Source organism: Miniopterus schreibersii (genome assembly GCF_964146895.1).
Source record: "Miniopterus schreibersii genome assembly, chromosome: 1".
NCBI lineage: Eukaryota > Metazoa > Chordata > Mammalia > Chiroptera > Miniopteridae > Miniopterus > Miniopterus schreibersii.
In genome coordinates, this window is record NC_138101.1 from 150,588,252 (window position 1) to 150,611,341 (window position 23,090).

Sequence of the window (23,090 nt, forward strand, 5' to 3'; positions counted from 1 at the left end):
AAAGCAGCAAGAGAAAAGCAGTTAGTTACCTACAAGGGAGCACCCATACGACTGTCAGCTGATTTCTCAAAAGAAACTTTGCAGGCCAGAAGTGAGTGGCAAGAAATATTTAAAGTGATGAAAAACATGGAACTACAACCAAGATTGCTCTACCCAGCAAAGCTATCATTTAGAATTGAAGGTCAGATAAAGAGCTTCACAGATAAGAAAAAGCTAAAGGAGTTCATCACCACCAGACCAGCATTACAGGAAAAGTTGAAGGGTCTTCTTTTAGAAGAAGCTAATGAACAAAAGAATCTGACGAACTAAATAGATCCAGAGACATTGACACATGCAACAGATGATCATATTTCAGAGGAAAGAGGGGAGGGGGGTGTAGGGTGGGAAGAGATTAACCAAAGAAGTTATATGCATATATGCATAACCCATGGACACAGTTAATAATGGGGTGAAGGCCCGGGAAGGGGGTGGGAGCGAAGTGGAGGGGATCAATTGGGGGGGGGAATGAGATACTTGTAATACTCTCAACAATAAAGATAAATTTAAAAAACAAAACAAAACAAACCTGTCATATATTCAAAACAAAAAAATTAGTGAGAGGAGTGTCATTGTTCTACAATTTTGCAAATATCTTTATTGTCAGTCTTAACATAAGACAGCTGGATTCTCATGCCTGGTTTTGCATTTAATCTTTAGCTTTGGGGTTTGTATTTGTTTCCTGATGCTGCTGTAAGAAATCACCACAAACCCAATGGTACAAAACAACAGACCTGCATGCCAGACATCCAACATCAGTTTCCCTGTCAGAAATCAAGGTGTGGGCAGGGAAGTGCTCCCTCTGGAGGCTCTAGAGGAAAATTTATTCCTTGCCTCTTCCACCTACTGGTGGCTGCTGGTATTTCTTAATTTGTGGCTGCATGGTTCCAATCTCTGCCTCTATCCTCACCTCAACTTCTCTTCTGTGTGTGGTGCCTAATCTCCCTCTGCTTCTCTCTAGTAAGGACTTTGTGAGGACATTTAGGGCCCAGCAGGATAATCTAGAATTATCTCTTTATCTCAAGATCCCTCTAATCACATCTGTGCAAGTTTTAGTATATAAATTAACATTCACAAATTCTAAGGATTAGGATGTGGATGTATCCTTGGGAGCTGTTATCAGCCTACCACACGGTTGTTATTTTGTTTGAAGTTTATGAAGAAAACCTGATCTCACACAGATATGTAGTTTAGGAAAAAAGTATTTTAATAGCCTTTGCAAATAATTATGCATATTCTTCTTTGATACAGCACTACAACTCAACAAGAAGTTGTTTATTAAAGGTTTGTTGCAATGTGGAATTTGAAACCATATCAGTAAACTTTTGGTACTGGATTATAGTAAAATCATTGATCTGTAACACACTTTCAATGGATATTTAGTCCATGTACAATTTTATAACATCATACATTGATCATTTGGAAAATATTGGTTCACTGAGTTATATAGATCTTCCAAATGTTGACACATTTAATTATACATTATAAAACAATAATATTCATCAATATCACCACCAATCTTATCAGAACAGTTCTTGCATATTGGGAAATTATCAAACTCCTGGTAGTAGATACACATTTTCCAAAATTCTAATTTTCTTGTGAAAGCTTGAATTTTATCAGTGGAAACAAATATTGTCATTTATTTTTCTTGAAGTGACAGACTGGATGTCCATTTTCAAGAAAATGAGTTAGCTAATCATTATTTCAATTGAAAATTGAGTTCCATGAAGAAGAGTGGCTGGTTCAGTTTTCAAGTCAAACAACTGCATAAGTACTTTTCCCTGAAACACCTTTGTTGTGCATCAGAACTGCTTTATGTGTTCTTCCCATTTGTCACACACAATTTTAAAGGAAATGTACTCAAGGTTCGAGATTTAATAAAATTAAGAATTCTTACTGCTTCACTAAAGACATTTTTAGCCCAGCCAGGCGTGGCTCAGCGGTTGAGCATCGACCTAGGATCCAGGAGCTCGAGGTTCGATTACCGGTCAGGGCACATGCCTGGGTTGTGGGCATGATCCCAAGTCGAGGGGCCTGCAGGAGGCAGCCGATCAATGATCCTCTCATTATTGATGTTTCTCTCTCTCTCTCCCTCTCCCTTCCTCTCTCTGAGATCAATAAAGATATAGTAAAAAAAAAAAAAAAAAAAAGACATTTTTAGGTGAAACTGGATTTTAAAAATTATTTATTTATTTAGTTAATCCTCACCTGAGGATATTTTTTCCATTGATTTTTAGAGAGAGTGGAAGGGTAGGAGAAAGAGGGAGAGGAAAACATTGACGTGAGAGAGATACACAGATTGGTTTGACTGGTTGCCTCCCATATGCGCCCTGACTGGGGCCAGGTATTGAACCTGAAACCCAGGTAGGTGCCCTTGACTAGGAATTGAACCAGAGACTCTTCCGTGCTCACCTGACGCTCTAACCACTGAGCCACACTGGCCAGCGTGAGTGTATGGTGGTAGAGAGTACAGTTTGGAGCCTCTGCCTTGATTTGCGTCAAGGTGCCAGGGGTTTTTATACCATTAGTGCAAATGCCATAGTTGTTCCAGGATAAACTATGAGATTTAAAAAAAATTGTTCAATGGTTTATTTCCGCACCCCTGTGTTTAGTGCCAAGCATTTAAATAAAAGATCTTCCTCATATTCGTTGGTGCTTGCATTTCAAAGATACAAGCAAAGCAACATGTCTAGCTACATCTATAATTATATAATTGTCTATCTGAAAGGCAGTATAATTCTGCAGATGAGTTGTTAACTCAGTCTTTGTATTTGAACTATTTTTCTAATTTGGTGAGTTACTGCATCTTTTTTTTTTAAATACATTTTTATTGATTGCAGGGAGGATAGAGAGATAGAAACATCGATGAGAGAGAGACATTTATCGGCTGCCTCCTGCATGCCCCCTACTGGGGATGGAGCCCACAACTGGGTCATGTGCCCTGGAATCTTACTGTGACCTCCAGGTTCATGGGTTGAGCTCAACCACTGAGCCACCCCCGTGGGCGAGTTACTGCATCTTTGGAGAGTAGCACTGCTATTATTTCTTTGGCTGACTTTTCATGTAGCAGGCATTCATTGAGCAATGTGCAAGCTTTATTAGTACCTTGGTGATTGTGTGCCCTTCTCTAGCCAGCGCAACACAATAATTTAACCTGTAAGATGCTTCCGTGGGTTTTTTATTTCTAGTTTGAAAAGTAGCAACAAAAAAAGCTTTGGCTTTTAAAGATCTTGTCCTGTTTAAAATCTTAGATTCCCTTTCCTTTAAACTTAATTATTGGTCTCAAAATAATGCCTCAACTTAACTGGCACCATCATAGTATTTGAAACTGTTCTGTTGCATATGACAAGATAAAGTAAATTATTAACATCCCTCAAGCCAAGAAAAAGAAAGGAGCTTTTGTTATGCTTTCCTTACTTATTTGCAGTTTCACCCAGATTCTTCCCTTTACCCGAGTGAGAGAATCCTCCACTACTGATGTCAGTGCCATCTGTTCCAGCGTCTTTAGATGTGGGAAGGTTGAGAAAGCAAGTCTTCTCATCTCCCCATTTGTAAGCCAATGAAAGACCCTAAAAAACCCCCACAAAAAACAAAATTTTATTTTAGAATAAAACATTGTCTAAAAGAAGAACAGTTTCAGATAAAATTTAAACATTTTGAAAAGTTTTCGATAAATTTAAAAGTATTACTGCGAAACAAGTCAACAAAGCGGACCTTTTCCTTGTGTTTCTGCATAGGTACAAGGACAACTTAGGGATTTCAAAAAACCATTTGTTTTGGAGGATTAATGCAGTTACAGAGATTAGGTACAAGTGAAGAGAGCTCATAAGAACACACCACAAGTACTGAGGAAAAATTGAGCTAGTCTCTGAAAACGAATATATATATTACCCATATATATACACACACATATATATGGATTATATATATATATATCCTCTTAACCTTAGAAGATTCTAGAAAACACAGCAGGACCCACGCGCACATTTCACCTGCCAAGGGAGCGGCTGCACGTCCCCTGGAAAGGCCTCTGGACGCTCCCGAGAGCATGAGAGCAGAAACAAGGAACAGTTAAGTAACAGGAATATAGCTTCGACTTTGTGGGTTCCGGGCAGGGTCTGAGGGACCCTCAGAAGTCACCAGGCCACTCTGAGCGGCACTGCGCTGGGTTCTGTGCCGGGGGCCCCGGGTGCAGCCCCCCGCAGGGACGTGGGGACCCGGGGCGGCAGCGGGGCTCAGGCCCGCAAAGGACGAGGCCGGCGCGCGAGGCCGGGGCAGGGACACCCATCCTCCCCCGTCTGCTGGCCAGGGGGTCCCCCCCGCCCCCCGAGTGACCCATAAACTGCGACCGCAGAGCGGCAGGCGACCGCCGCCCGTCCTGCCTGTCCCCCAAGTCCCAGAGGAGGGCGGGGGAGAAGCGACCGCGGCCCCGAGCGGCCCCACGCCGCGGGCTCTGGACCCCGCGGGATGGACCCGCGGGGCGGCCGTGCGGCCCGTCGCTCAACACCGCCAGGGCCCCAGCACCGCGTGGACCAGGGCCCCAGCACCGCGTGGACCAGGGACCCCCGCACCGCGTGGACCAGGGCCCCCCGCACCGCGTGGACCAGGGCCCCAGCACCGCGTGGACCAGGGACCCCCGCACCGCGTGGATCAGGGCCCCAGCACCGCGTGGACCAGGGCCCCCCGCACCGCGTGGACCAGGGCCCCAGCACCGCGTGGACCAGGGCCGCGCGTGGGGCCGGGGACCCGCACCGCTCCGGTCCCTGGGGGTGCGGTGGAGGGAGCGAGCGGTGGCCGACAGGGGCCGGGAACATGCACCCAAGCGGAGGCGGCTCAATGGAGAGGGAAACCTTGGAGGACGGAGTGTGGGACGGACGGTCCGAGCGGCTCCCGGGGAAGGACTCAGAGGTGTGCGGGATCCCGGGGTTGCCCCTGAAACCCGCGAGGTCCGGTCTTGCGACCGGTTCTCGGGACGTCAGCCCCGCGCGCAGACCGTGCGGGCGCCTTTTCCCCGCGGACTCTCGCGCCCTCCGGCGGCCGCTGCCGAGAACTACACTGTGCTTGTCCACGCGAGACCCAAATAAAGATTTCTTCTTCAAACAAACAGGAAGTGCCTACGGAGGCCGGACGGGCGGCGAGACTTGGGCCGGGCATGAAGCCGGGCGGCGGCCGGGGTGCGGGCGGCGGCGGCGGCGATGAGCGACATCATGGAGAAGACGCTGACGGCGCTGCCGGGGCTGTTCCTGCAGAGCCCGGGGGCCGGCGGGCCCGCGGCCGCCAGGGCCTCCTTCTCCTCGCGGCTGGGCGGCCTCATCCGCGGCATCACGGCGCTCACCTCCAAGCACGTAAGTGCGGCCGCGCCGGGAGGTCAGGGCCGCCGCGGAGGCCCCCGCGCTGGGCGGCCCGGGTCCCGCCGCCAGCCCCGGGCTGGCCCTCCCGCGGGGCTCGGACGGCGGGCGTGTCGGCCGTCTCCGCGGCCGTCTGGAAGCGCCCCTTTCCTGCCGGGCCTGACACCGGAGGCCGGGTTCCCACAGTTGTCCCTGACACTGGCTCGCTTTGATCTGCGGGCACATCTCTTTAATTTTGGAACCTGCATGTGTTTCCTGAACGTTGAAGCGGGAAAGGACCAATACACATTTCATAGGATCGGGTGAGGCATCCGGCGTGCGAAAAAGTTCAAGCGCGGTGGAAGTGTCAGCGCTCACCTTCCACGAAGTTTCTGTGGCGCTCAGGGCTCTCCGCCCCGCCGGCCTTCCGTCTGCCCGCTGTCGCGCGGGCGCAGACCCGGCCGGCTCGGCCTGCCGTCGAACAGCTTTGGGGAGCTTGAGGTTTTTAGTTAGACCAATGGGTAGGGCAAAGAAAGAAGTGTAATTCATCCGAAATGTAAAAGTTGCTGAATGAATCACTGCCTCCGATGGATTTTGAAAATGAGCAGTTATTTTCCAAGTTACTAAGTTTTCACAGATTTTTGGTAGTTTCACAGATTGTGTAAGACACTGATTCAAAGCTTCAAGGAGCTTATATCTTTATAAAAAGTATGTTATGTCATAACTTGTTCAGAAGATATTTATGGGAGAGGTTATGTGTTAGACACCGAGGAGACAGGAAAACACACACTTCCTTCCCCCAAGGCGTTGATCTTGGGCTTGAGGCGAGGATAAGCAATATACAATGAAATAAGTACCAGGAGAGAATAAAAGGCGAAGGTTTTTCTTCAAAGTGCTCTGAGTGTTTAAAATGTTCTTTTAAAACTGAAATAAGATGAAGCTATACTGGAGAGGGTCTGCTTCACATTCAAAATTCATTATTTGTGGACTTAATATTGAATGTCTTAATGTTTTGTCCTTGGCTAATTTTTTGAGATGCTGAGTGAAATTTTTAAAATGTTATTTCTGGTCCCAAATTGCAGTTTGAAATTATATGTAAGGTACCTGTATGTGGCAGACCTTTACCAGTAGTTCCTGATTAGCCACCCGCAAATTCAATGCGTAATTTAAAGATAGCATGGTATTAGCTAAAAATGGGGCCAGTTTTCAAGTGCTTTTAAGGAGGTAAGATACAATGCAGAGGATAGAAAGAACCACATTGGTGTATTTATTGTGTCAGAGAGAGATGGGAAGTGAGGGGAAGGATACAAGCAGTGAGAACAAGAGGACAGAGAGGGATATAGTGTAAGGGAAACAGACTGATTTCTGGTTATGCCTTCTTACCCTATTTCTCTATTCCATGAAGACCTTTTAACTTAAGGGGAAGAGGTGAGACCCTTATTGCAGGCCAGTACATGAATTTCTGTTCTTTTTCTCCACCATTAATTTAAAAACACACACACAGTTTTCTACTAAACTGTCTTTAAGGGGACAATAACTGAGTGAAAAAGAGAGGAAGGTGGGTTAGACTGGAAATATTTATTCTTTCCAGGAATGAGTCTGAGGGTTGGAGATTTACCTTTAAGCAAATCTTAAACACATAATTTTTAGGACTGTCCTTTAAAATAATGTTTCTTCTTATTGAAAGTATTATAAATTATATTTTCCCTTTAAAAAAATATTCTAACCATTTAAAAAGACAGTTCATGAATTTTAATATTTTCACTCTTTTTCAGGAGGAAGAGAAATTAATCCAGCAGGAACTGAGTAATCTGAAAGCAGCGGTTTCTGCTCCGACAACAACACTGGTAAGTTTGCATAGTCAGTGCCAGCACCTTTGGAATTAGAAACCTTGCCCACTGTGGAGTCCATAGTGACATCTAATTGATCACTTGCTAAAATCTGATTTATCATAGTCACAATCAGTTATGAATGGTAGCAAGTCAGATATTAACTTTAGCCTTTTATTATTGACTGACTGCATGGAGCAAGGTTTGCTTGACTGATGTCAATTTAGTGCCAATGTGATGATAATTACATAAATGTGGCAGTACTCCTGGGACCCCAGTGCTGATCTTACTGTTTTAATGTTGTGCCCTGGGAAAAGGTGAGTATATGTCATTTAAAACAGTATTTTCAGACCTAAATTGACATATTGTAGATCTCATTTTACTGTTATACATCTTAGAGTATAGTTTGACTGACTGACAAGATAAAAAATGGTTTTCTTGTCTTAAAACTAAGTTTATTGCCTAGCATCTAAATCAGAATCCAGTTGTTTTTAAACTTGGTTCCATATAATTAGATTTTTTAAACAATAGTCACTGTGGGATTGTTTCTACATCATTAGATTAAGACCTAGGTATGTGTTTTTTTTCTTTCCTAATTTTAATGTGGTTTCACACAATTAGATTTTTCCAAGGAATATTTTATTCAGCAAAGATTTAGTGAGTGCCTTCTGTGTGTAAGTCACTGTGGGAATGTTCTCCCTCTTCCTCTAATAAAAATATCAGATGATCATTTTGCATGAATTCATGCATGTACATGAATAACACTTGTAAAGTCTGAGAGAATGTTAGTACTTTTATGATATAATATGTGGACAAATGAAACTCAAAACATAACTAATCTGATATATCTGTGTATTATGTATATGTGTTTGTGTGTGTACATATGTCTGTGTGTATGAATAAAATCATAGTGTCGCATGGTACTTGATGGAAATGTTAAGCAGAAATGGTTTCCCTCTTTTTACTTTGTTAGATTTCCATTTTCTATAATTGGTATCAATAAATATAATTTTTCTTGCTATGAGGCATAAATCTGGTGAGGGCAGGACTAGGATAAATAGGTAGAAGTTAGGAAAGAAGATTTTACAGTTATGGCCATCCAACTCTGGACATGCTTTATAGAGTAGTCTGTCCCTGAGGTGGTCACGAAGAGGTTGGGTGAGTTTGTGAGACAATTATAAAGAGAATTCCTGAAGTGGGGAATGCACTTTCTTCTCTAGAAATAAGGGAAAAACTCTGAGATAAGTGTTATAAAACGAGGGTTGATACTTAGTGGCTTTAAATGAACACTTTCACTCCTGATTGATATAGAAGTCTTTTGAAGAGGGACTTCCAGTATCTTATAAGCTTGTTTTCTCAGTATTTAGTAGTTTAACATGCTAATGAATTAACTTATATTACTTTCAATACAAGTAACCTGAATTAAGCTTTATTCCCCTAAGATTTTCCTATGGTTCCTTTTAACATGATTCATATTTACATATATACATATATATAAACAAAGTATTAAACAGTATTATCCTTACTTTAAAATATTTTATTTTATTGTTTCATAAGGATTTTGTGACAGTAATCCTGTAGTATACTAACCCTAATTAACTTTTAGATATGAAAACAGTCTGAGCTTTTCTTATTTTGAAGCACATTTTATTTATATTTTTTTATTTCTGATTAAAATTTGTTGTTAAGTATTGAGAATACTCAATGATCCAATAGTAAAAAAGTGCAAATATTAAAATATTTGCAAATATTATATAAACAAATTTATAGAATCTCCTAACACAACTTATTTACTTGTGTTGTAAGTATTTAAAGAGCCAGTTAAAAAATTAAATATTGAAATGGCTCTATCATTAATGAAATCATGCCCTTTAGTTCATAATAACTGTGAGAGCTGTGGAAAAAGAATGCCTATAAAGCAAACTATTGAATGGTATATACAATATAATAATTCTGAAGAAAGTCTACATGCAATTTAGTTTTTAAATGTGAAAAACATTTCATTACAGAAATTATTACCAACTCGTGGGAATTTTATGTATATTTTCATTTGACAAAATATATTAAAATAGTGTGCTGCATCCTAGAAGCCAAGTCAGATTACCAAGGGTAAAATTTTGTCTAAGGATCATGTGTCTCACATTATAACCAAATTTTACAACCAAATTTTACACGAGGGGCATCTGGAACTATTAACAGCTACAGTTGATCTATTTTATAGTGCTGCCACTAACAAAATATTTAAATTATTTTACTAAAGTGAATACTGTCAGTAAGTTAGGGAGCAACTTTTGTTTATAAAGTTTGACTTCTTGTGATTAATTTATAATATATATATGTATGTTCTTTTTTCAGTGCCAAAATTAAAGGATTCCCGTTAAATGATTAATAAAAAAAATCAAAACATTCTATTTAATTACACAGTTTTGCTTTTCAGAAAATGATGAAAGAATGTATGGTGAGACTTATATATTGTGAAATGCTTGGATATGATGCTTCCTTTGGCTACATACATGCAATCAAATTGGCACAACAAGGAAACCTTTTAGAAAAAAGAGTAGGTATGTATGTGTTTAAGACTTAATTTTGTCCTTAAAGTTACAGCTACTGTATAAAGTGAATGATGGTGGGTCTATACTCTGTTTTTAGAACATTGCCTTATAGTTTCCAAAGCTTTAAAAAAGTAATAGTACTTGAAAACTCAAAGCCTATAAATAAAATCAGTATTCCTGATCCATAGCATTTTGGAGATATAGAGAAGATTAAAAATTGCCTGTTCTTGTGATTGTGGTTGGATGACAATATATATATTTGGTGAAACTCATTAAACTGTACACTTAAAAATGGGTGAATTTTCTTCGATGCAAATTATATTTACCGCAGTAAAGCTAATTTTAAGAAGTCTATCTAAACTCATTAGTTTAATGATCAGAAATGTTTCTTTATAGAATAAAACTGAAATTTACTTGAATAATATTAAATATGCTGTTTGCAGTTTCACAAATGTTAACCATGAGGATTAGAGGCATCTTTTTATTTATTTATTTAAAAAACACTTTATTGATTTGAGAGAGAGAAACATTGATGTATTGTTCTACTTATTTGTGCATTCTTTGGTTGATTCTTGTATGTGCCCTGGCTAAGTATCAAACCTGCAACCTTGGCTTATTGGGATGATGCTCTAACCAACTGAGCTACCCAGCCAGGTTATGGAGACTTACGTTAAAGGAGACCTCACAGTCATTTTTATTGAGATTCATGATCTTCCTTAAGAAAATATTGACAACTGGAGAGACATAGATTTGCAGGTATCAGATACTCTATGTGTGCTAATGAATGGAAGTTGTTTTTTTATGATAGCATTTAAACCTTTTACATGTCTTCATTCTGGTATAGTTGCTTCATTAACTCTTCTGAGATTACTAAGGCTAGTTTTGGTGCTTTCTCTGATGAATGCCTTCTTGTTTTTCATATTAATATTGTTAAATAAATAAATTTCAGTACCCATTAAGTCAGGCATTATGTTAGGTGCTTTATCTTGTGAGAGAGTATTTCATTTTACAGAGGAGAAAACTGAGGCTCAGAAAGGTCAAGTCACTTGTCCAAGGTCATAGAGCTAATGAATGGTGGAGCCAGAATGTGAACCCAAGTTTCTGTGAGTCAAAGTCTGTATTATTATGCTATACCTCACTCTTAGAGCAAATATACTCTATAATTATAGGTGTTATTCTTTGTTTTCCTGAAACCTTTTTCATTTTCCTGTCATAGAATATATCTTTTTTCCTGTTTCCTGATTGTCAAAATAGTTGGGAAATTTTTTATAACAGATAGAATTAAGGTTTCATTGAGATGATCTTTGAGTTAGTTTTTTGATCTTCTTGTGCTCTGATATTGGGTATGGGTGATACCTTAGCTGAGCAGATGAGTTCTTAGCAATCTGATAAAACATAATTTCCGCTTAAAGCTCTCTAGGGGTTTTCTCATCTCTTCCTTGGCTCTGGTTGGTTATTTTTGCCCTCTTATGATTATGGGAGTAATAGCTCTTCTCCTCTGACCCTCGGTGAAGATGTTGCAGTGGGTCACGCTGCTTGGTTGTGAGAATAGGAACTTTCTGCATTTTTCCCATGTTCCCCATGTGGATGCTGGGTAATGATGGGCATAGTTAACATTAAAGTCCCTAATGAAAGGGCTGAAAGAATTGAGACAAATGAAGAGCAGTGAAGATGGGATTCAGGGACTAGGGCCTCACAGTAGACTGTGTGGAGAGACGGAACAGCATAGGGGTTAAAAACATGAACTAACTCCTACTGGCTGGGTTTGATCTCTGGTTTCACCATGTGATAGCTATAGACCTTGAGCAGTTACCCTTTTGGGGCTTCATTATTATATTGGGGGAAATAATATCTATCTCATAGGGTTGTTGTGAGGATTAAGTAGGGTGAGACTTGTAATGTACTTAACCCATGGTAACTGTCCAACAAATGTTATCAATATGAAGTGTGACAGGAAATGATATGGAGTATGTAGGTTCCACATACATGGCATTTTTCTTAATATTAATGTATTTCCTCAATCCTAAGATGTACTTTTTTATGTTTTAATGCTTTTGAAATAAAAATACTTATTTAAGTCAATGAGTACATTTAATGGAGTAGACAAGTTTTTTCCTGAACAGCTGTTATTCATTCAATGATGTATCTTTAAATCGAGAACATAAGGTATTGTTTTTGGCTTAATATATGATTTACATCATATGGTGTGGTATTAGGGGGTAGCTCATTCAATAACACAAATAGCCAGTAACACACTATTAACTGTGGTAGCTATTAGTTTTTGAGGAATTCTGGGTTTGACTACAGGATAGAAAATGTTTTGATTGGTTGTGTAGAGATTTGCACAGAACATAGAAGGCTTATATTCCTGATGTCCTTTACATGGCTGTAAGTTGGTATACATAGCCTCTTTTCCATCTTAGGTATACCCTGTGAAATACGTAATTCTGAAAGGTTTCAGGATGGAGAACACCTGAAATCTTCCTTACTAGAGGTTTTAAACTTCGTATTTTGCATTTTGTTTTTATATTTACCTGCAACTGTTATCTTTGACACTTAAACTTTGGAATATATGATGATTGCTTTGTTTAACTTCTTGGGAAACGTTGTAATGAGACTTTTCCCTTCAAATTTTATAGGTTATTTGGCGGTGTCTTTATTTCTACATGAAAGTCATGAGCTGTTGCTTCTCCTTGTGAATACAGTTGTAAAGGTACTGTATTGCATGTTGGTTATTATGAAGTCTGAAATGATATCTGCAGGCATCTGACATTTTTCCTCAGTCATCTTGAATTAGATATTTTTGGAAGGTAGTCTTACAGAATGGGCTTAGGAAGATCTTTTAGATCAGTTCCTGTATCTGTAAAAGGATAATGATAGAATTTAACCAAGTTGTGAGGGTTAGATGAAACACTATGTAATGTGATAGTTGCTACTGCTACTGTGACTGACTGCTTCATTTAAAAAAGCAGTGTTAGACTTATAACTCAGATCTCCAGACTCTTAGTTCAGTATATTTCCATGCTGTTGTCTCTTTCTCTGGGATCTGTTCTAAAGGAATATAGATGTAAACCGAATAAATATTTTAAATTCTAAAAGTCATTTTAAAGGAGAATAGAATATAACTGGGCAACTGGAATGTACAGATAATAAAAAAAATTTAATCCATACTCACAATATTTTTTTCCTGTTAAATATTTAATCAAAATTGGTAATGAAGTATAATTGAATTGTTGAGTATTTTCATGTTTGTGTCAGTCTTTTGATGTGTGTGTGTGTGTGTGTGTGTGTGTGTGTGTATAGTTCTTTCTGAATTTTAAGTCGTATACTCTATTAAGATTACTAGAAGCTTAAATTTTTCCAAACTTTTAAAAATATATTTTCAGTTTCTATTGGAATGATTTATAAAATTTGTGCATATATAAGTATGAATGCATACATTTTATTGTATATATTTGAGAATTACTTCCTTTTAAACTTCCATTCATAATATTGCTTAACAAGAAAAATTCATAAAATTGGTTATTAGTTTAGAAACGTTTTAAAAGCTGTGATAAATGAGACTATTTTGGCCACTGTCAGAACAACAGAAATACAGTTTCCTTTTGGATCAGTTGCTTTTTGGCTGTGTTTACCTATTGACTGTTAAGGCAAATGAGACAGGGATATTCCTATAAAATATGAGGTAAGCGTGCATGTACAGATTAGTTATAAAGTTAGTAGAAAACTGTTAAGTATGTGGGACCATTGCAGTGTTGAGCTTGCTATCCCTCATTTTGAAATTTGTACTGAATGTTTTCTTTGCTTAACAATTATGTCAGGACTTGCAGAGCACTAACCTGGTGGAAGTATGTATGGCACTTACTATTGTCAGCCAGATTTTCCCTCAAGAAATGATTCCAGCTGTTCTTCCATTAATAGAAGATAAACTTCAACATTCTAAGTAAGTAAATTCTTTTTGGATAGGTGTATACACTATATATCTCAAAACAAAAATTTATACTAAAAAGTTTATTATAACTAACTTAATGCTACCAAGGTAGGGTATATTCTTTGTCAGATGAAATGCAAAAATCCCCAATAACATCGTCGTTTATTTTTATGTGGGTTTGGAAAAATATTAGGCAGCTTTATAAAGTTAAACTGAGAGACAGTCAGGAGCTTAGTGTCAGGAGTCTTTGGCTTTCTTCCCACTTCTACCACTAACCAGCCGTGGTCCTGGTTTTCCCTTGGCTGTGTGAGGTTGGTTGAAGCTCCTTAATTTTCACAAAGTTGTTTTGAGGATAAAGTGAAATAATGGAAAACATTTGGAAATAATTCAAGTGCTCTGAATATGGGGAGTTTCAGTGTATTGGAGGTGCTTTTATATTAAAACTGCTGTATTCAAATTTTAGTTATGCAGACATTTTTGATAAAGGATGCTTTTTGTTACTCAACAATATTTCTTTTTTTTTTTTAAATATATCTTTATTGATTTCAGAGAGAGGAAAGGAGAGGGAGAGAGAGAGATAGAAACATCAATGATGAGAGAGTCATTGATCAGCTGCAGCCCGCAACCTGGGCATGTGCCCTGACCGGGAATCGAACCCTGATCGCCTGGATCCTAGGTCGACGCTCAACCGCTGAGCCACACCTGGCTGGGCTCAACAATATTTCTTTATTTCATATGCTTCTTTATGTGAGTGTTTTTAGTGTTCTGAGATTATAAAATGTTGACTTATGGTTTGTATTTTTAAAGAAATAGCTAAAATGATAGTTTTATTGAGAATGATAGAATAATTTCATAGATTTTGCAGACTTATTATAATGTTTTGTTTATGTCAAATTTGTTTAGAACAAATGATGGATATTGACAATCACTGGAAGTAAAATATTAGCTTTTCTTAGATAATTATAGATTGATCTGATCATAGCAGAGCATATTTTTATATAAAATTTTCATACCACCACTCTTTTGTGGTAATCATATTTACTGACTCTTTGTATGAAATTCTTCTGGGAATTGATTTTTTCCCTTTAGCGTTTCCCATTTACCCTTTCAGTTTTTTTCTTATTGCTTCCCATCTTTTCTAATTTCAAATCCTGTACTATCCTATCTTCTGCTAGTTAAACTTTGAAACTCTGCTTCTGCAGTATGACTATCTAATTCCATGTTATGGAGTGAAGCTAAAGAATATGGGACAGAGCTAGAGGTAGGCCAGTGAATGTCACAGAGAAGATGTGAGACAGGGGTTGGACTCGACTTTGAATCCCTGGCTGTATTTCGGCATGCCAGACTTAGAGCTCAAATCTAGGTCTCTTGAGGTCTTGTGTGTTAGTGCCACCACTTAGGGCCAGACTTAGGCATTCCTGAGCCTGTTCAGAGTTTGTTTTTTCTAATCTCATTTACCTATTCTCTCCCAGAACTAATATTGGTTAATACCCAATAGCAATACATTGGGATGTAGTTTACTGTCACCATAGTTTTAATACTAATGGCAAATTTGTTGTTAATTGTTTCTATGTGAAAAGAATTTTCCATCATGGCATAGTTTGCCTGGGGAGATAGTGAGTTGCTTGTTAATGGAATTTAGCAGAAGCTTAGATGACCATTTGTTAGGAATCTTACGAAAGGTATTGTTAAGTGGAACACAGAAGATTGCATTGAATAATCTCAGTTTTGATATTCTATGATTTTAAGTAACAGCAATACATAAAAGTAAATATACTTTTGTGACATTTGCTGCTGCTGTGAGCAATGCCAGTGTAGTCTGTGAATATGAGGTAGGTAGACATGGCATGAGAGAGAATAACAAGGAATATACTTTCTTGGAAACTACATTATGAACATAGGATAAGAACTCTGTTTTTACTTGTGTGCTAAACATTATCTGTGACAAATGAAGTGCAAGACTTGTATATATGTTCCTCTTCATTGTAATGAGGTTTTTGAAACATGAGCTGGGCAAAGAGAGGAGTAACGTTGTTTACTTGAATCCTGTTCCCTTAAAATATTTGGATTATGCTTGCTCATGGTATAAAAATGAAATATAAAAAGCTAGAATGTTAAAGAGACTTTTAACATTAATCAAGATTCTTTAATAATACTAGCCGTAGTTACCCCTTACTGATTTAAACTTCCTGTTGATTCTTTTCCCAATTTCTAGAGAGATGGCTTTCAAAAATGGAATTAGGGTATTAAGGAATTTATTTATCTTCCTTGTTTGTTCTTTCAAAAGTAATATATGCTTGTTACCAAAAAAATTCCATAATTAGATAAATACAGGGTGTCCCCCAAAATTTGTACACACTGTAACAGCTGATAGCTCAATTTTGAAAATGAAATGTGTTTTAATAATTCCCGCCTTTATAATTATTCAAAGTGTGTGTATACATTTTTTGGGGATACCTTATATATAACAGTCAAAGTCTCTTGACATCTAACCTCCTAGAGATAACCACTTTTTATAGTTTGGCGGATTAGAATAAAGAAATTAGTTAATAGCCCTGGCTGGGTAGAGTGTCATCCCTACACACCAAGGTTGTGGGTTTGATCTATGGTCAGGACACATATAAGAATCAACCAATGAATACAGAAATAAGTAGAACATCAAATCGATGTTTCTCTCTCTCAAATCAATAAAAGTAAATTTTTAAAAAGGCAATTAATAGTAAATGTGTAATTCTCTCTTTTTAGGTTAGGGTGATAGCTAATATATTGAAATCATTTGGCCCGTAATCTTTCCAAATTAAATGCCTGACAATTTAGATGGTTTGTTCAGATTTCATTTTTTACCTTTAGGGAGATTATACGAAGAAAAGCTGTTCTGGCATTATACAAATTCCATCTCATTGCTCCTAATCAAGTACAGCATATCCATATTAAGTTTCGGAAAGCACTTTGTGACAGAGATGTTGGGGTCATGGCTGCTTCCTTGCACATATACCATAGGATGATTAAGGTAAGTTGGAAATTTCAGTGGGTGCTAAGTAGTTGCCATTAGAAAAATATAATAATGGAATTAAAAAAGAACTCAGATTTTTCAGTCAAATGCTTAATTAACATTTCAAGTTTTTATTATTGACTTTTAAATAGTAATTTTTGCAAGTTGTTGATAGCATGAGTAGTAGGCACATTTTAGAATTAGTCTTATTATTATTTTTTTAATCCTCACCCAAAGATATTCTTTTTACATTGATTCTAGAGAGAGAGGAACGGAGAGGGAGAGGGAGATATATATAGAGAGAAATGTCGATTGGTTCCCTCTCATACTCACCCCAACTGGGAATTGAACGTGCAACCTAGGTATGTGCCCTGACTGGGACTCAAACCCAAAACCCTTCAGTGCACATGATGATGCTCCAACCATTGAGCCAGGGCACTCTTTTTTTTTTAATGCCTAAAATTTTTTTGTGTTCCTGTAGAAGCATAGCAAAATGGTAGGTATGAAGGTGATTGAAATTTGCAAATTTGTGGGTTTTCAAGCAGTGATTGTCTTTTATGGGATGTATAACAGCTTACAGAAATGAGGAGAGCCCATAGGGGTTGTGCAGGGTATCGACTTCAGTGTTGATGCCATACACTGATACTGGGTCAGAAAAGCTCCGAGAGTTGAATGGTATGGTAAAAAAATGTTCTAAATGGTGACATGGGTTTATACTAATTCAGCCCCACTGTATTGTGTGAAACACTTAAAGTATATATTTGTGGGCCATTTCATGAGTACCTTGTAACAAAATGGAATATGCTTTGAATTCAGTTAAAATTATAGAACTGAAGGTATCTTCACTTTCATGCGTTATGTTCCAAAACTGTATGATATAAATAGATATTTGATAGTAAGTCTTATTTTTCCTCTGACATTTACTAAACTTTGAAAGAGCTATTTTTTCCTTTCAAAAAATGTGTCCTTGATATAGAATAAAATTACAGTGATGAATCTAGTTCATTTTGAGGACTGTGTATTTAATTTCCCCAGTCCAAGAGATTAGTCAGATAATCAAGGTACACTCATTCAGAAACAAACATATTTAAATACTGTAGGGTTAGTTGGTTTTTAATAGACAGATTTGCTGATTTTGGATGGTTTAAATGTTTGAGTAGTCTTGGCTGTACTCTGGGCTCTTCCACCCAGAACACATTTAGCTCATTTACATGAGAAGTCTTTTGCAAACTTCAGAGATTGCATAAAGGCCTTAATTTTCATCAAAAATAGAGATATAACAGCCCTTTTTCAGTATGCCAGTTCTTTTTACTTTTCTGATTTAATTGCTGGTATTTACTATTAAAGGTTCTATATGAGATGTAATTATAAGAACTTCTGAAATGTGATTATACTATGTGTGGGAACAAGTAGGGAGTGGTGGAAACTTTTGGGGGGATGATTCAGCTTTGGATTGGATAGCCAGAGGAGTTTCATCATGGAAGAAATGAAACAGAGCACTATTTCATTAAATGTGAACGTGAAACTCTAAGTGAACATGTATTAAGTTAGATTCTATATGGCATTTCAACCAAGTCTATTTTATATGTTTTAAGATATTATTATTAACAGAAAGTTTTTTGTTTTATTTTGTTTTGTTTTTTGGACATAGGAGAATTCATCTGGATATAAAGACTTGACGGGGAGTTTTGTAACAATTTTGAAGCAAGTAGTTGGAGGAAAGCTCCCAGTAGATTTCAATTACCACAGCGTTCCAGCACCATGGTTACAAATTCAGCTCTTGAGAATACTAGGACTCCTAGGAAAAGATGATCAAAGGTAAACTAAGTAAATTTGATAGCCTTAGGCTGTAGTCACCTGGAGGTTTCAAGATACACCAGCTTTTCCCCAATGCTTAATTGGCTAAGTAGTGATAAGTAAAACACTTTATAAGAAGTATATGGATTCAGGTACTAGGGTAATCCTGGCTCTCTGCTTATCTAAATCCTACTCCTGTCCTACCCAGTTTGGCTCAGTGGTTAGAGAGTCGGCCCTTGGGCTTGATTCTGGCCAAGGGCATGTACCCCGGCTCCCATTGGGGCGAGTGTGGGAGGCAACCAATCGATGTGTCTCTCTCACATCGATGTTTCTCTCTCCCTCTCCCCCTCCCCTTTCCACTCTCTCTGAAAAGGCAATGAGAAAAATATCCTCTGGTGAGGATTAAAAAAAAAAAATCGTACTTCTAGTGAAAGGTACCTCTGAAGCTTTATGTCTTCTGCAAAGCTTTCTTAGTCATTCTAGTTTAGGGATTGGAAAACTTTTTCTGTCAAGGGCCAGGTAATAAATATTTAGGCTTTGTGAGCTATATGTCATTTGTTGCAATCATTTGATTCTGCTGTTGTATAGCTCGAAAGCAATCACAGACAGTACATAAATGAGCACAGCTAATTAATAAAAACCTTTTTATGGACATTAAAACTTGAATATCATGCATTTTATGTGTCGTGAAATGTTATTTTGATTTCCCCCCCAACCATTTAAAAATGTGAAAACCATTCTTAGCCAGCAGCCATACAAAAAAAATAGACAACCAGCCAGATGAGGCCTGCAGACTATAGCTTGCTGACCCTTGCTCTAGTTGGACATGAGCATTTCACCTTCTTAATTCATTTGTCTGAATTACTCTTTTAGCCAGTAATTTATATTTTATGGGTATCTTCCCATTGTTATATATATTGTCTTTTTATTTTGCCGTAGTTTTTCAGACTTACAGAAGAGTTCCAAGAATAGTACAAGGACCTCTCTTATGCCCTTTACCTAGGTTCATTATTTGCATTTGCTGATTCTTTTTCTTTCTTTTTTTTTTTTTTAAAATATATCTTTATTGATTCCAGAGAGAGGAAAGGAGAGGGAGAGAGAGAGATAGAAACATCAATGATTAGAGAATCATTGATTGAGCCCACAACCCGGGCATGTGCCCTGACTGGGAATCGAACCCTGATTGCCTGGACTCTAGGTTGATGCTCAACTGCTGAGCCATGCCCGGCCGGGCTGATTCTTTTTCTTCCTTTCTGTATGTGCATGTGTGCACACATTGTTTTTAGTTGTTTTCAGAACTGTTTGAGCGCAAGTCCAACTAGATTTTATTTTCCTTGAGAACAAGGACCATGGCTTGAGACCCTGAAGTGTTTCTTCTTAAAATATTTGCTAATTAGTGTTCTGACTTCATGAGGTACCATTCTTTTTTATGCAGTAAGATTAATTTACATTCTGATTCTTAGCCTACCTTTATGAAGGCATTGTCCTCTGGGCTGTTGCTCCTAAGTAATGCCTTGTTAGCGTCCTGTCAGCATCCATTTGCCGGGTGCTCCTGATAAGTGCTAACTGGGTTATATCACTCTTGGTGTTGCTATTTTTTTTTCTGTGTTTATGAATCTCAACCCTGATTGAAACCTAGAGTGAAAACCTGGATGGGATGGAGAAGACACACACATTAGAAATGTTTCTCCTAATTATATTTTATTTTATGTAACCCAGCTTATCTTATTTTGGAGCTCTAGTTGGAGTTCACTGGAATTCTCTTTTAAAACCACAAATTTCATAGTAATGCATCTAGACCTTACTGGTCTAAAAAGATTTAATGTCATCATATGTTGTCAGGAAGGAACTTTGAGGTAGTTTTTATTTGTTAGTGCTTTCTGAATTTGTAAAACATGCCAAAATACCGTCTGAGAGGCCATAGGTTTTGCATTGGCATCTTGGAGAGGACTTTTCTAGGCAGGAGGATGAGTGCTGCATTTCCTTACAGTATCTACCTCAACCCAGTTGTTGTATCAGTAATCAGTGATCATAAAGTCAGGAATGGTACGAATTTGTTAATTTTCTCTGTATTTAACATACATGAAAGCTAAAGTTTTCTTTCTGAACTTAGTGCTGCTTAAAGAAAGACTAATATTTGAATACTTTTAAAAAATTATGTGGTTTGAATACAGATGATATACTGTCTGGAATAATCTGGATATGTGAGGTATTACTGTAGTAACTTGAAACAGGTAGAAATATTTTATTATAAAGAAAATTATAAAAGATAGTGTGTTGAACCAAACAAAAGCCTGATTTGTAAACTAGGTACAGGTTGGGGAAGGAGTTGATTGACTTATGTTTATCTTCATTGACTAGTCAACTTTGATAAAGCAGGAAGTTAAACTCATGAAAAAGAGCAAATGGAATCTTTAAAAAGTGAAATTCCCCATAAAATGAATTTTTTTCACTTTTCTGTAGAGCCTCAGTTTTATAGAGAGAAGTTTGAAAAACTGTGTTTTATTGGGTTATACTACTATAATTCTGCAAATAAAATATCTTTTAAACAGGACAAGTGAATTAATGTATGATGTTCTTGATGAATCCTTACGAAGAGCTGAGTTAAATCACAATGTCACATATGGTAGGTAACATATGTAAATGCTACTCTAATGCCTAACAGTATTTCTCAGTATTATAGCTGAATCTGTTAGAATACTACAAATTCCAACAGAATTTTATATGTCAAGTTTAAAAAAATTTATCTTTAGTGTTGAGAGTATTACGGATGCCCCCCTTTCCCCCCATTGACCCCTCCCCCCCGTGTCTTCACCACACTGTTGTCTGTGCCCATGGAATATATATATGTCCGTCTTTAAGGTGATTCTTTGAGTTATTATGTTTCATGAAAGCATTGAATAGCTAATAGAAGTAATTTGAAATTATGGCATTATTTTAAATGTTGATCTAAATTCATTTTTATATTTGTCTCTCTTTTAAGACTTTATTTAAAAAAATTTATTTTAATTAAATTTATTGGGGTGATAATGGTAAGAGTTTATTTTTTAAGAGAAATGAACTCTTTATTGAAAATATTCATAACTTAGTAACCCTGTTCCATACTTAATAAGACCATTCTTTTTTTTTTTTTTTTTTTATTAAATATATCTTTATTGATTTCAGAGAGAGGAAAGGAGAGGGAGAGAGAGAGACAGAAACATCAATGATGAGAGAGTCATTGATCGAGCCCACAACCCGGGCATGTGCCCTGACCAGGAATCGAATCCCGATCGCCTGGATCCTAGGTCAATGCTCAACCGCTGAGCCACGCCCGGCCGGGCAATAAGACCATTCTTAAGTACATCAATTAGTCAAGTAGTTGTCAAATATTTCTTAGATTTCTTTTATTCATCAGGCCCTGTTCAAGATACTTGAAATACAACTGTGAGTAAAACAGTGTTATCATTGAGCTCATGGACTAGATAGATGGAAAAAGCCAGTGCTGTAAGTGTTACAAGAAGAATTGCAGGCTGCTGTGAGAGAAGGTAGCAGCTAGTCTTAGGTGAGAGGCAGAACAAGGAAGGCTTTTATGAAAAAGTGAAATTTAAGAACACAACTAAAGGGTACATAGGATATAGATAAGGATATATATGTGTGGAATAATAGCATACTATTTTGTGAAGAGGCAGTAGTTCTTTATATATAATTTTATGTAATTTGAAAAAGTAATTTTGTGATAGGAGACAAGTTTGGAGGGAGAACTCAGAAAAGTAACCAAAACAATTTCCAATCTTAATAGCCAGAGGGAGGAACTATTAGTTCTTTATTGATCAGTCTGAGAAGCTAAGTGAAGCAATTGGATATTTAAGAGAGAGAAATAAAGCAGTTTGAATTTTGCATGCTATGGAGAAGAGCAGTAGAAGAGGCACTGAGAGAGAACTCAAATGAGAAGTCATTTCTTAATCTGGTGAAGTACCATGAAGTAGGGGATGAAAAGCATCCCTTGTTCTCTCAGACAGTGGTAAACTGGATCTTTAAGAACAGTGGTTGTAGAAGTATAGGATAGAGGGCAGATATTGAACTAATTTACATGAAATACAAGTGCTTGACAAAGATGCAGTAGGAATGAGGAGGAAGGATCGCGTGCGTAAGACCTGTACAGGAAAGACAGTGCAAATGGTAGTGATTTGGGATAATACATTTAAAAGCTAGATTTATGTTTTGTGTGTATAAATGGTAATTAAAGTCAAAAGAGTGGTTTATTCAACCAGTATTCATTGAATACCTACAAAACAAAACCATGGTTTATAAACTAGTACAGACTGAGAAAAGAGTTGACTTCTATTTCTCCATGCTGAGAGTGGGAGATAAAGGGAGATAAGATGGACACAGCCCCTGCCCTTATGGATGTGTAGTAGATCGAACAGTTGACATTATCTAGGACCCTGTTATGTAAGGTGAGGGGCCAGAGATAAGGATGACCCTTATTGAGGCAGGTGGTTTGACGAGGAGTTGACAGAAAGTACAGAGAAGTGTCAGTTTTTGCAGGCGGCTAAAGGAAGATAAGTTTTGCCTGAGATATAATCAGTGTCTAGGATAAAAGTTTGAAAGGCTCATGAGAAATTCTGTTTAAAATTAGTT

At 37.9% G+C, this 23,090-nt stretch overlaps 1 protein-coding gene across 2 annotated transcripts in view; it reads left to right on the forward strand.

Moving 5' to 3' along the window:
* The first annotated feature begins 5,157 nt into the window (after positions 1-5,157).
* The window catches only part of AP4E1 (adaptor related protein complex 4 subunit epsilon 1), a 59,468-nt gene continuing 41,535 nt past the window's right edge, over positions 5,158-23,090 (forward strand). The window contains exons 1-8 of one of the 2 annotated variants that reach the window (XM_081158578.1): positions 5,158-5,384; positions 7,142-7,213; positions 9,633-9,756; positions 12,387-12,460; positions 13,569-13,690; positions 16,529-16,688; positions 18,322-18,488; positions 21,020-21,093. In XM_081158578.1, coding sequence (XP_081014704.1) covers positions 5,235-5,384; positions 7,142-7,213; positions 9,633-9,756; positions 12,387-12,460; positions 13,569-13,690; positions 16,529-16,688; positions 18,322-18,488; positions 21,020-21,093 — 943 coding nt within the window. In that variant the 5' untranslated portion in view covers positions 5,158-5,234. Of the gene's footprint in view, positions 5,385-7,141; positions 7,214-9,619; positions 9,757-12,386; positions 12,461-13,568; positions 13,691-16,528; positions 16,689-18,321; positions 18,489-21,019; positions 21,094-23,090 lie in introns of those variants that run through there. The other variant, XM_081158579.1, reaches the window with a different exon arrangement.